Source organism: Prinia subflava, chromosome 12 (assembly GCF_021018805.1).
Source record: "Prinia subflava isolate CZ2003 ecotype Zambia chromosome 12, Cam_Psub_1.2, whole genome shotgun sequence".
Lineage (NCBI taxonomy): Eukaryota > Metazoa > Chordata > Aves > Passeriformes > Cisticolidae > Prinia > Prinia subflava.
This window is the reverse complement of record NC_086258.1, coordinates 661420-674431: the sequence shown is the minus strand read 5'-3', so window position 1 is coordinate 674431 and position 13012 is coordinate 661420. Positions and strand designations below refer to the sequence as shown.

The 13012-nt window shown below is 49.8% G+C and overlaps 1 protein-coding gene across 16 annotated transcripts in view; it reads left to right on the top strand.

Annotated features, from left to right (window-relative positions):
- EXD3 (exonuclease 3'-5' domain containing 3) overlaps nt 1-13012 on the top strand; it is a 258853-nt gene that overhangs the window by 114492 nt on the left and 131349 nt on the right. For all 16 annotated transcript variants that reach the window (XM_063409439.1, XM_063409435.1, XM_063409432.1 and 13 more), the window contains 5 exons: nt 7787-7953; nt 9549-9687; nt 10026-10239; nt 11100-11209; nt 12331-12526. In XM_063409439.1, coding sequence (XP_063265509.1) covers nt 7787-7953; nt 9549-9687; nt 10026-10239; nt 11100-11209; nt 12331-12526 — 826 coding nt within the window. The remainder of the gene's footprint in view (nt 1-7786; nt 7954-9548; nt 9688-10025; nt 10240-11099; nt 11210-12330; nt 12527-13012) is intronic.

The window sequence follows — 13012 nt, the reverse complement described above, 5'->3', positions numbered from 1 at the left end:
GCAGTGGGCCTGGCTCTGGCAGCACATGGAATTCCTCACTCTCTGGAATTCCTGCAGACAGATCCTGTAGCACAAGTCAATGTCACACGCTGCTGCTAAGCTGGAATTTGAAACGCTCAGATTGGATAGGCACCCTTCAGGCAGCCACAGAGCTAAGCAGAGAGTTGTATTTTCCTAGTGCAGGTTTCTGTGCTCCAGGATACAAACCAGAGTGGAGTTCTGAGATGATGACTTCTGTAGAACATTAATGGAAGTGCCTGGATTGTAAAAACCTTCTGAGGCTGGAAAGCCCAGAGAAACAATGATGGTCACAGGAGGCCCAGGTTAAGTGAGGCTCAGCAGCAGCACCCAGTGCAGTGGGAGCCTCCACTTCCTTAAACTGGAGAGTGGGATTTGCCATTGGCCCCGTGACACTTTTGTTCGTGTGTGTGTGACACAATGACAAAAGGCAGGGCAATAAATGCTACTTCAAAATACACTGGGAAGATAAGGGTTGCCAGTTTGTCTTCAATGCACTGTGTCATTGGGCTTAGACAAAGCATTTATTGTGATAAGTAACATACTACTCTGCTCTGAAAGAGTTTGGCCAATTTCCCCATCCTCATTCATCTTCAGTCTTGCCAAGTGCTGGAGTGCTCCCAGAAAATATCTCCAGCCTGCCATCGTGGGACCGAGGTGTGAGAAATCTGAAAGCAAATCAAAAATCTGTGGCTTATGTATTCAGACCAAGTCCTTGGTCTTTTGCTGATTCCTGGGATGAATAATATTCAACTGCTCTGGGGCCAGGGTTAGGTTGGAATTCAGAAGGTGCCTCTGCAGTGGTTGTGAGAAAGGGATTTTGGAAGGAAGCGGAGACCCTTAGGATAGACTTCACACAGAGGAGAAGGAAAAAGAAATTATATCTGAAAAAACAAGTAGGGTAAAGTTACCTTAGTCTATTTGCTATGAAATTGTATTGGGGGGAGGGTATGGATGTCAAACAGTTATTTTTCTCTTCAAACAAAGGTTATTTTATTTAATTTTATTTTTGGGGGGTTAGACACTACAGCTCATTGCAGAGCTACACCTGTGGCATTCCCCGACCAGCTAAGTGGAGGGGAGAACAAGTATTGCAGGTGGGTTGTGATTCTGTGTATCAGCATACCTGGAGTTGTGGGATGTAATTGAGGAAAATGAGTTAATTATGGGTTAAAATAAGAGGTTATGATCTGGGAAAGTCCCCACAGTGTCAGGCTATGCTGACACTGCTGAACAAGACCAAGAATTGATCAGTGGCCCAAAAAGACAAGTGGCACTGCTGACTGGTTCCAGCACAGCCCCAGGCTGCCTTCCTCTGGGGATCTGTCTGAAGCCTGCAGTGACAGGAGCAATGGGACAAGATCCCTTCCCTGAAACCTTCTGTGCAGTAGCAGTGGCCAGTTGGGCAGTGGTGAGCTGATTTTCTAGGACAGCATTTTCAGTCAGTGGGGAGTGGTATCCAGTGTCAGGATGAGCTTTGCTGTCTCACAGGTGTACCATGGTGCCTTCTTTATCAAGAAGCCTGTCCTGAAGTGTCTGGGGATTCTGTGCCAGACAGTTCCTTGGCACATGGGAGCAATGTCCCAGTATAGTATTGCATTTAACCTCTTAAACCTGTTAAATATCTATTGGGGAGTTTTTGGTTGGAATATCAGGGAAAGGTTCTTCTCCCAGAGGTGCTGGCACTGCCCAGGCTCCCTAGGGAATGGGCACGGCCCCGAGGCTGCCACAGCTCCAGGAGCCTTTGGACAGCACTGCCAGGGATGCCCAGGGTGGGGTTGGATGGGGGTCTGTGCAGGGACAGGGACTGGACTCTCTAGTTCTTGTGGGTCCCCCACAGCTAAGGACATTCCATGGTCCTCCATTTCTGTTTGGGTTTGTGCTTCATCCAGCCAAGAAACATTGCTATCCACTACTGAAGCTACTGAAGTAAAATCTGGGAATGATCCTGCCAGATTCACTTCAGTGAAACTCCTGTTTGGAGCCTTTCATCTCTGTGGAGGGAAGTGTCCGTGCCCTGTGCTGTGGAGCTGCTGCCAGCAGCAGGTTCATCTGTTCCATGGCTCTGTAAACTACATGAAGGCCATGGAGGATGTCCACCAGTGTGCTGAAGGAAATGTCTCAACCTCTTGCTCAGTTTTTTGAAAATACTGTCTCTCCAGTTCTGCCTCCCAAAGCTGCATTGGTTCTTTCCTCTGCTCTGTACCTGCTCACATCTGTGGCAACCGGAGCAGATTTTGGAGACATGATGACTTCATCTGTTGAAAATTAATTACTTCCCTCGGGGGCTGCCTGACAAAAATTTGGAAGGAATCCCAGTGCAGGAAATGTGTTTGGATCTCTGTGTAGTATTGTTGAGCGTGATCAGGACCATCCTGTATTCTCGGTAAATGAGATCTTGGGTGTTCTTCGCCCGGGAGGTGCTTGGGACTTGAAAGCAGCAGTTACTGCAAGAAGCCACCCATCTGTGTGGAGAGGAGCCTGGGGAATGGCAGGACACTGCTGATCACACAATCAGAGCCTCATTTCAGTTTGAAATTAGCTCTTCTCTGAGAGCTCCTCTCTGCCCTCCTGCTCAGAGCAGGGCCAGCTTTGTGGGACAGGATGCCGTGCCCTGCCTGGTGCCAGTGCCCCTCTGGGCCTGTTGCAGTGTGTAGCCACTCTCACTGTCCCATTTTTTTACTTTTTGGCCTGACTGGAATTTCTGGGAGGATCTGACTCCATCTTGTCTGTGGTCTCCCCTGATAAAACTGAGGAGGGGATTATATTCCCCTACATCCAGCCAGGCCTTCCCTATGCTGAACAAGGCCTGCTCCCTCAGCCTTTCCATGTGCCCCAACCCAGTGACCATCTCCTGAAATCCCAGCATGGTTTGGGTTGGAAGGGACCTTTAAAGCCCCTGTGGGGATGAGCTTTACCAGAGAACCTGTGTGGTGTGACTTCTGGCTGCCACTTGGCCATGGTTGTGTGAGGCACACAGGAACATGGAGCAGATGCATCCTGTCACACAATATTGTTCAGCTGCTCACCACAAACCAGCAGCTTCCTCCAGGTTGCCCAGAACAAACAGCTCCCTGTGAGGAGCCCCAGTACAGAGAGGCAAGTTGACTTTCAGAGTTGCCTTTGCTTTGATCCTTGCCAGTGATATCCTAAGTTAGACTCCTTTGAATTGCCCTTTGGAAGAGCATTGGGAGGCCGGGAAGCTGAGTGTCCTGATTCACAAAGCAGAATCGAGGCAGTGTGAACTGCCCCAGGGAGCCGCTGTGCCGAAGCTTTGTGAAGGAGGATCAAGCCCACTTCCCCGGCATTGATGTGGTAATGGGCTCCCGAGCTCGGGAGTGTGGCTCTGGCAGTGACGCATTGATTGCTATCTGAAAAGCGGGCTGCTGTCCTCTCAATGAGCCTATTTTGCTCTTCTCCACTTCATAAATTAGTGCATCTGAGTCCCCAGTGCCTGTGAGCGAGGGAGCAGCTCAAGTGATGAGAAAGCAGCGTGTTCTCAGCGTGTTCTCAGGGTGTCCTCAGGCTCCAGCTGTGGGTGGTGGCCGTGGCCGAGTGACTGCTGCTTTCACAGGAAACTTTGCTTAGAATAGAGTGGAGAGAAAGCTGACTTCTTTTATCCAAGGGAGAGGATTTCCCCCTCCACCCTGCCCTTGTGAGACTCCAGCTGGAGCATGGTGTCCCGCTCTGGGGTGCTCAGTGCCACAGAGGTATTGACCTATTGGACAGTCCGGAGGAGGCCAGAGATGGTCTGGAGCCCCCTGCTCTGAAGCCAGGCTGCTAGAGCTGGGGGTGTCCAGCCTGTAGAGAAGCTCCAGGGAGACCTTACTGTGGCCTACTGAGACTTGAAGGGGGTTTATGGGAAAGAGGTGGAGGGACTTTACGAGGGCAGACAGTGACAGGACAAGGGGAAAGGGCCTTAAGCTGAAAGAGGGCAGGGTAAGGTTAGACATTAGGGAGAAATCCTTCACTGTGAGGGAGGTGAGGACCTGGCACAGGATGCCCAGAGGAGCTGTGGCTGCCCCTGGATCCCTGACAGTGTCCAAGGCCGGGCTTGACATTGGGGCTTGGAGCAGCCTGGGATAGTGGGAAGTGTCCATGCAGGGCATGGGACTGAATGGGCTTTAAGATCCGTCCCAACCCAAACAATTCTGGGATTACAGGATTTCTGCAGGCTCTCCAGAAGGCAGGATCCTCCTCCCCTTAGGGAACGGGCTGTGGCCCTGGTCTAAGCTGGCTCTGAGGGTCCCAGCTCCACTCTTATGCTTCAAGGAGTTTCCTTCAGTAACACCTGATGGTGATGCTGCAGCATCTCCCCATTCTGCACAAATGATGGAAACTTTGAAATAGAAACCTCAAGCACAAATACAATAAAGTTGCTAGTACAGTACCACACTGGCATGTTCAGGGAATGTTTAAGAACAGGTGTCTGTACCTGCCACACTACAGGGGATCCAGCAGTGCTCTCCATGCCCTCCACTGCTGACAGGGGTTTGTTCTTTTCAAGTCTGGGTTTCTTTTTCCCCTTTTAAAATTGCTGACTCTAAAATATTCTCCTCGACATTTTCTCTACACTAGCCAGAGGGGGTTTTGTTGATTCTGGAGGCACTTGAAAACAGGGGAAATTGGCCAAGACATTCAAAAGTTAAATTAAAATCTGACTCTGCAAATAGCCGGTGTCAGTGGTGTGAATAACATCTCTCTTTGGGAAAAGATGTTGAGGCAAAGGGCAGAATTGGCTGGGATTGACATACAGATAAAACTGATCGAGGGTTGGATAGGGTGATTTCCAAGGGAGATATTGGATATTTGGTTTCAAAATTATTGGTACCAATGGAGAAATGGTTGATAGGGTAAGGTCAGGACATTGCTGAGCTTGCCTTGTGTGGTTGGTGTGAGCTTTGTGAAGCCTTGGAGGTGAGAACAGGCTTTACGAGTAGGAAATCTGCAGCCGTCACTGTGGAAAGCTTTAATCATGGATTATTGTTGGTGTCAGGGGTTTTTGTGTGCTCCTATGGATTAAAAAATGTATGATATGTCTAGAATTCCACGAGGGATGTAAACAAGCCTCATGCTGTATAGAATCTTTTCCTGCTTGGAGGTGTCGCTGATGTTGATCAGAACACCCGTGCCAGTTTCCTCTTGAGAAGTGTTAATTTACTGACAGCAAAGCACATGAAATGTCATCCCTGGTGAAACATTGCTCTTTGCATCTGTGCCCACTTCTTCTGGGGCCAAAGTTTCCACATTCTTGCCTCTTGCAGAGCTGTTGCGGTGGAAGCCTTTCCCCTTTAGAGCAATGTTGGATTTTTTCTTTTTTTCAGTAAAAAGACAAAGCTATTTTCTGTTTCAGAATGCAAGATGGGATATCTCTGGAGAGATTAACCTTCTTTTCTGAGTTGTTTTTTGTGGTTGAAAGAAGAAATCTGTTATCATAAAAATAATATTTAAAAAATCTGCACCTCATTATTTCCAGAAATAAAGCTGCCACAATGAGATTTATTAAGAATTGACTCAGGGTGAACTGAAGAGAGCTCCAACACCAAAGAGTTTGTGTTTTAAAAAAAAAGACAGGAAGACAATAGGATGGACACAGAGGGAGCAAGAAGAGGGGAATTGCTCTGCAATGTTAGTAAAAAAATATGTTCTTTTTGGGAAGGACTCTGCAAAGTGGCTTGGCAGATGTGCAGGAGGGTTTAACTCATCCCCTCTTCACGTGTTCAGTGCTTGGCTGAGCTCAGTCACAGAAGGCAGAGAGGGAAGAGAGGCACAAAGGTCAGGACTGGCATGGCCAGGGCAAATATAGAGGGCAAGAAGCATGAGTAACATGAGGGGAACATGTCCTGTCCTTTTCCTGCCCTGCCCCTTCCCTCCTGTACCTGAGCCCCTGGGGAGCTGCTGGACCCCTGTCCTGCTTGCCCTGGCTTCTGCTGTGCCCCCAGCCCCTTGGGAACAGCAGGAAAACTCTTCCTTCACATATCCATGAGAAGAGCTGTGGTTTGGCATTTGGCAGAGTCTCAGGGGTGCAGACAGAGTGCTGAGGCAGCAGTTCTTGTGAGCAGGCTGGTGCCACCTGGAGTGCCAGATCCCTCTGAGCTGTTCTGAGCCTCTGCCCCTCCTGCACCTCCGGGCAGGGGTCATTCTGTTTTCTCCTTGGCTTTCTGTTTCCCTTCCTTTTTACCCTGGGGCCATCAACAGATTTGTTTCCTGATCTCTGCGTCTGCTTTGAAGACAAATTCTCACCTTTTAGTTACTGAAGGAATGTGAGGAATGAGGCCCCATGGCCACAGCCTCCCACCCAGCTGGGGAGCTGTTCCTACATGCTGGGCAGAGGGAGCAGGGTGCTGCCCTCCCTGGGAGCAGGCTGGGGGTGGGCAGCACTCGGCAGATGGCAGCGGCGTGGGCAGGCTGGGGATGGACTGCTTGTGCAGATCTGAGCATTTCACCCCTCTGAAATTCTCGTTTGTAGTGCCAGTCCTACAGCTACAGGTCCTGGGCCACCATATGGCGTTTCAGCTTGTTTTAGCAGTTTTCTTGACAATGTTAACATCAAGGGTAGATCCAGGGCAGGTCAGAGAGGAGAAGTTGCTATGTGGCTGTGGGAGCTCCAGGGTGTTTGCAGCACATGTAGGCTGGCTGGGGAGATAGAGGGGCAGTTCCCACCCCATGGAGCTGGTATCACCCTCGGTGTTACTGTGTTTGTATTTCCTCTTACACCTGCACCTCTGAGGTGGATGAGGCAGAAGAGCTTTGGTGCATCCAGCTGTTACTGTGGGGACTGTCACTGCCCCTTGTGTGTGGCTGCTCATCCCTGCCAGGGTGGGCACTGTGCCATGATCTGGCCAGAGCTGGGGTTTGGGTTTAAACCACAGGCAGGGTGAGTTTGTGCTGGTGCCCCAGGCTCTGAAGTGGGCCAAGGCACTTCCCTTCCTCCAGGGAACAGCTGGGAGCAGGTAATGTCCTGAAGTGCCCTTCCTGTTTGCAGGTGTGAACACAGGGAATGACACAGTGACACCTGAGAGTGCATTTTTCCCAAAGCAATGATCCAGTTCTCACCCTTACTGGGGCCTTGAACAGACACAGAGGGAAGAACTCCTTTATGAAATCATTGTTCACTCCAGCTGGATGTGGGACTCACACAGCACATTTCATCCAGCTGAATTCCAGTGCAGGGTGACACCACTTCCAGCCTGGGTTCCGCCCATGGCTGTGCCTGGTGCTGGGGGGTCCCGGAGCCCCCATCTCACAGCACTGGGGGCAAGGGGCTGGAGGGTGATGTCAGCCTTTTCCTGGCTCTGAACACCATGCAGGAAAGCTTTGCTGATGTGCCCTCCCTGCCACCTATGGATGATTGGCAATCCCAACAATCTGTGCAAATACTTCCAAGGATGGAGGAGACCCCAAACCACCAACTGCCCTGGAGAGACAGGGATTGTCTATCCTAAGAAAGCCATCCCAAGAAGATGCCCTAGGGTCTGGAGCCCCTCTCCTCTGGAAACAGGCTGGGAGAGTGGGGGTGCTCAGCCTGGAGAAGGCTCCAAGGAGACATTTTTGTACTTAAAGGAGGCAAATAAAAAAGACGGGGACAGAGTTTTAAGCAGGACCTGTTGAAACAGAACAAGAGCTGATGATTTTGAACTAAAATAGGGGAGATTCAGACTAGATATACAGAATAAGATTTTTACAACAGGGGTGCCTCCTGGGAGGGGCAGAAACTCCCACAATGGAAGTTGCACTGACAGTCTGCCTCCTCCCCCTGCCCTTGCAGAGCACAGTTGGGGAGAATCGGTGGCTCCAAGAACACCTGGTGCAGTTGCTGCTCCGTCACTGCAACGTGCGCAGGGCGGCGCAGTGGGCACGGCACTGCCATGTGCCCCCCGAGATGCTGCCTCCGACTGTGGCTGAGGAGCTTCAGAAGCTGCACATCCAGGACAGGTAAATCCCCTGTTTGCTGCCTTTTCCATGCAGATTGCTTGTCATACAAACACTGCATATTTGCTTAAAATTGTCTGCCATGATGCGTACTTGGGGACAGAAGTTTGCAAAGACTTCCTCCGTGTACTTGAATCTCACTGTGGCCCTGCACATGCTGCATTTGTTTGTCATAAGCCTGGAAGTGTCTGTGAAAGGGGCATTTAAAACTCATCCTGAGTACACAGAAGCTCTGTGAGATTGCTTCATGGTGCTGGGGGTTCTTACACTTCCTCTGCCAGATCAACAGTGCAAATATTTATCTATTTTACTGAGGTGATTGCAGATCTGTCAAAGCTTAATGTTTTGTTTTGTTTTGTTTTGTTTTGTTTTGTTTTGTTTTGTTTTGTTTTGTTTTGTTTTTGTTTTGTGCTGATTATTTTGGGAAGGTCTCACAGATGGCCTTGAACAGTTCATTTTCAGGGATCCTGGTTTTGTGGATCTGCTCTTTCTCCTTGTGCAGATCTGCACTTGTTCAGGTGCTGTGTCATCTCAGGAAATACAACATACTTCTCCAGAGGGTCCACAGCTTTTTAGGAGCACAGGAAACTTGTCTGTCTTGGACATGCTCCTGCCTTGCTCCAAAGCACTGCTGGAGCTGCCGCACTGCTCCTCCTCGTCCTCATCCTCCTCCTCGTCCTCATCCTCCTCCTCCTCCTCATTCTCCTCCTCCTCGTTCTCCTTCTCCTCCTCCTCCTCCTCCTGAAGCCACAGCTGCCAGTTGGGAGCCAGGAGGTTTTTCCATGAGGGATAAGCCCTCAAAACACAAAGGGGTGATCACAGGTGTGTGGCTGAGCCACAGACTGTGCATCCAGAGATAAAACCCATCACTACATCTCTGTGCTGTGGGAATCCTGCGCTGTGGAGGAAGGGCAGGTGCGGGTGTGCTCTGCCTTGTGTGAGGAGCTGGAACAGATGAATAAACCCCTTTGTACTGCAGTTTACTCATCCAGTCATGATACTTGCTGTGGTAGTGCTTATAAAATCAGCAGAGCCGTGGAACCCCATAAAACAGTCTGGCTGCCCTGTCTATTGAGTAACACAGCCACAGGTTCCCAGAGGGAGTTCACCCTGCACACAACAAGGTGGCACCAGCATATAAATGACATCATCTGTCTCTGGTCACACCACGGGGGGCTCCTCAGCTTTGCAGGTGAGAATATTCCTGGACACCTGAGGCTGCACACCTTCATTAAATATTTTACACAAATATTTACTTCCCCATGCACACAAACCCACAGGAAAGAGTGTTTGTGCAGGGAGAGCTGCTCTGCTGCAAATTTGGGCACACAGCCTCCCAAACATAAGGTTACTAATAGTTTCCCAAATAATGAACCATTTCAAGTCTACATGGGAAAGAGACTATCTGGAAATGTGTGATCTGTCCAAGGGAGCTGAATCTTTCGATTAGTTTATTCTCTCTGAGAAAAAGCTGAGTGTCATGGGGAAAGAGAGAGTCAGGGTGAAAAAAGGGGAGTAAAACTTAGCCCTCTTGCTCCAATCCAGGATTTCCTCCTGGCTTGTCATGGCTTCCAACAGTTGCATCTGATTCTATGCAGGGTAGAAGAGGTCACAAAAGCAAAAAATTATGAGTCCAGTAAGAAGAAGGACTATTACCAGCTTCCTATTCCACGGGAAAATATTCACTTTCTACAGACATGGGAGGAGACACTGCAATGCTGGGAGAAGGTGCTGCAGGTGAGTGTTACCTGGGATTGGCCTGGCAGGGTCAGGGAGCTGGAACTCCACGTCAGATTGAGACACAGAGCTGGATGTGGCCACTGCCATCCACTGCCTATCTCCCCAAGCCAAGAACAGCTGCTTCTTTAGGCTGGTCTGGTTTGGGGAAGATGTTAGGAATTGTGCCAGGAAAGGTTCCCATGGGTGATGCAGCTACTGTGAAAGTTCCCTGTGTCTGTGACATTTTGCACAAAGAGCTGCAGGTGCTGGGAAGGAAATGCTCATGTCCTGGCCAGACCCTTCTTACTCCTGTCAAGCACAGGCAGGCTCTGGTGCAGAAAGTGTCTGTGTTGCAGCCTGGGCAGGTCGTTGGTGTGGACATGGAGTGGAAGCCTTCCTTTGGCATGGTGGGGAAGCCCCGTGTCGCCCTCCTGCAAATTGCACTGAAGGATGAGGTGTTCCTGTTGGATGTGCCACGGCTCCTCGAGCAAGCTGAGGCTGAGCGGGAGAAGGAGAAGCTTCCCCACTTCATCCAGATGCTCTATTCAGATGCAGCCATCACTAAACTAGGTAAGACCCCTCTCTCCACCCCTCCCTTTCAGGCTTCACACAGCCTTTGAACAGAGTCACCTTTGTCATTTCTAGATCCTCTTGGTGTTGTCGTTCCCTAAATCCACTTGCTGTGGAACCAGCTTTTGTAGCTGGTAGCAGTGTTCAGGCACTGGCAGGCCAGGAAGCAGTGAGTAGTGTAACTGGGAATGATAGAAATACAGGATCAGAGAACCACAGAAAATCCTGGGCTGGAGGGTCCCACCAGGATCACCCAGCCCAGCCCCTGGCCCTGCACTGACCCCCCACCAGCCCCACCCTGGGCATCCCTGGCAGCGCTGTCCAAAGGCTCCTGGAGCTGTGGCAGCCTCGGGGCCGTGCCCATTCCCTGGGGAGCCTGGGCAGTGCCAGCACCTCTGAGGGAAGAACCTTCCCCCGTTCTCCAGCCTCTGGTGGGCAGAGGTGTCTGGGTGTGCTGTCTCTGTCCCAGAGCTGCTGTGCTGGACACCAGAGAGTTACCTGAATTACCATACTTGTTTTTTTGAGGCTTTTATCACGAGCTGCTAAACCTGGATGTCAAGGGCAAATTCCTAAATATGTTTCCCAGATTTTAAGTGAGTTGATCTTAAACTCACCATTTTTCATCCACTTGTCTTCTCCCTTGATCTGCAAGAGTGTCTCTTGGGAACAGAAGAGACAGGAGCTGTTGCTGTTCTCATGGTGACAAGGAGCTAGTCTTGTTCCCTGTTTGAACAGTCTTTCTACCAATGTTTATAAATATTTTGTCAGCACTTTGACTCTGAACTCAAAGAAGCTGCAGTGCATTAACCATAATTTGAGTTTTCCTACCTGTGTGATTTGGGCTTTTTTTTTGTCTCCAGGTTATGGGATGTCTGGAGACCTCAGCAGCCTTGCAGCTACATGTTCTGCTCTGAAAGAGATGGAGAAGCAAATGCAAGGTGTAGTGGATCTTCTTGCAGTGGACAAACAAGTAAGGATAAACAATGGAGATGTGGGAAATGGTGTCTCCTGCATGTGCTGGTGGATAACTGTCCTAAATCCACAGCACTGTCTGATTGCATCCTGGATTAGCAGGGAGATGGCTGCATGAGTAAAGAGACCATTTCCTCCAGAGGATTTGAGGTGTTGGGATTCTGTAAAGGAAGACAGAAGTATTTTGTTTTCATCAACTAAAAAGTTAAAGCTTATGATACTGACAGCTTTTTCATAGCCTTTATAAAAGCTGTGAAAAGCTCTTGGAGACCCAGCTCCATTCAGCCAGGACAAGGTTTCTGAGCACAAGTTACACTTAGGAAGAAGAAGTTCTTGTAGAAATTCTGCTTCTCCAAGGCCATGCATTATTGAAGCAGATATGATGGAGTTAACGATTTATGCAGAACTCTGGTGTTCCTAGGAGGGCTGCTGGTGGGTTCAGCACAGGAATTTCTGGTTAGCTGAAGCACAGCTGTCCCTGGGTTTGCACACAGAAGCTTTCAGCAGTCTGCAAAAATGTTCAGCACAACCATTTTAATGGGTAAAATGTACAGAGTGTGTTTGAAGCTATGGGCTGAGGTGAAGCAGACCTTTGGGATTGATTGCTTAACCTGGGAAGTGCTGCAGGGGCTGATGTAGCTGCCAACAGCCATTGCCTCAGTTTAAGCTGAGAAATGGCAGCTGCAGGGAGGGCTGTTGCCTAGGGTGTCACAGGAATGCCTTTTCCCACCAGGACTAGGAGGAGAAAGGTGCTGAACTGCCACTGCTGGTCCTTTATTGAGTGGGTGCCCAGCAGCCTCTAGCATGGTGAGCACCCTGCAGACCGCTAAGGAGCATCATCCCAGTCCTGCTGCTCTGCTGCAGGACTGTACAAGAATGCCATTTTTGCCCTTCCTTGGCTATGGAAGAGATTTCTCTCCAGCAAGTGTGTTTGTTAAACAAATAACTCGACGCTGTGTTTATCTCATGCCATCCCAGCCCTTGTCTGAGGGCTGGGGTTCAATATGCCAGGCACGAGATGGATGTGATAGGGCTGTGCCTGGCCCCACCAGCTGGAACAGGAGGTGGTTTGGGAGCTGCTTTATAACCAGGTGGTTTCTATCTTTTTGTTTCCATCAGCTGCAGTGGGGGAAGGACAGCCAGAAGGTCGATGGACTGTCCCCGGAGCACAGCCACGAGAAGAAAGGGGTCAGGCAGCCGGAGAAGGGACTCAGCCTCCTGGTGCAGCATGTGCTGGGGAAGCCTCTGGATAAAAGAGAGCAGCTGTCAAACTGGGAGAAGCGGCCACTAAGAGAGGAGCAGATCCTCTATGCAGGTCTGGCCCTGGCTGGGTGCTGCAGGTGCCCAGGGCAGGCTGTGTTTGGCTGCTCTGTCCTCAGGAAAGTTCTTAAGTAGCATAGGAAGAAAATGGCTTTGCAGATTAGTTCCTGTTCAGAGGAGTCAGCACATGTTTTGTTTGTCCTTTTGAGGAAATTACTTTAATGGTTGAAGTTTAAACTGTCCAGTGATTCATTATTTCCCTTATGAAGGAATTCCTGTGCTTTGCAGATTTTGTCTGATGAAACATCACCTCATTGGAAACTCCTCTCAGTAACCAAAAGGAGGAAAGTCCACTTCCTTCTGCCTCATTTCACAGCCTTCCTGGGAAACAAATGCTGTGTTCATTTGTCGCAGTGAGGTGCTTGTAAGAGCTGGGTTTGAAATGGGCAGATATGGTGTCAGAAACTGCAGCACAGACTCAGGGCTGTTGGAGGGACCCATAGAGTTTATTGCTGATTACCCCCGAGTCAGAAGTCTGGGT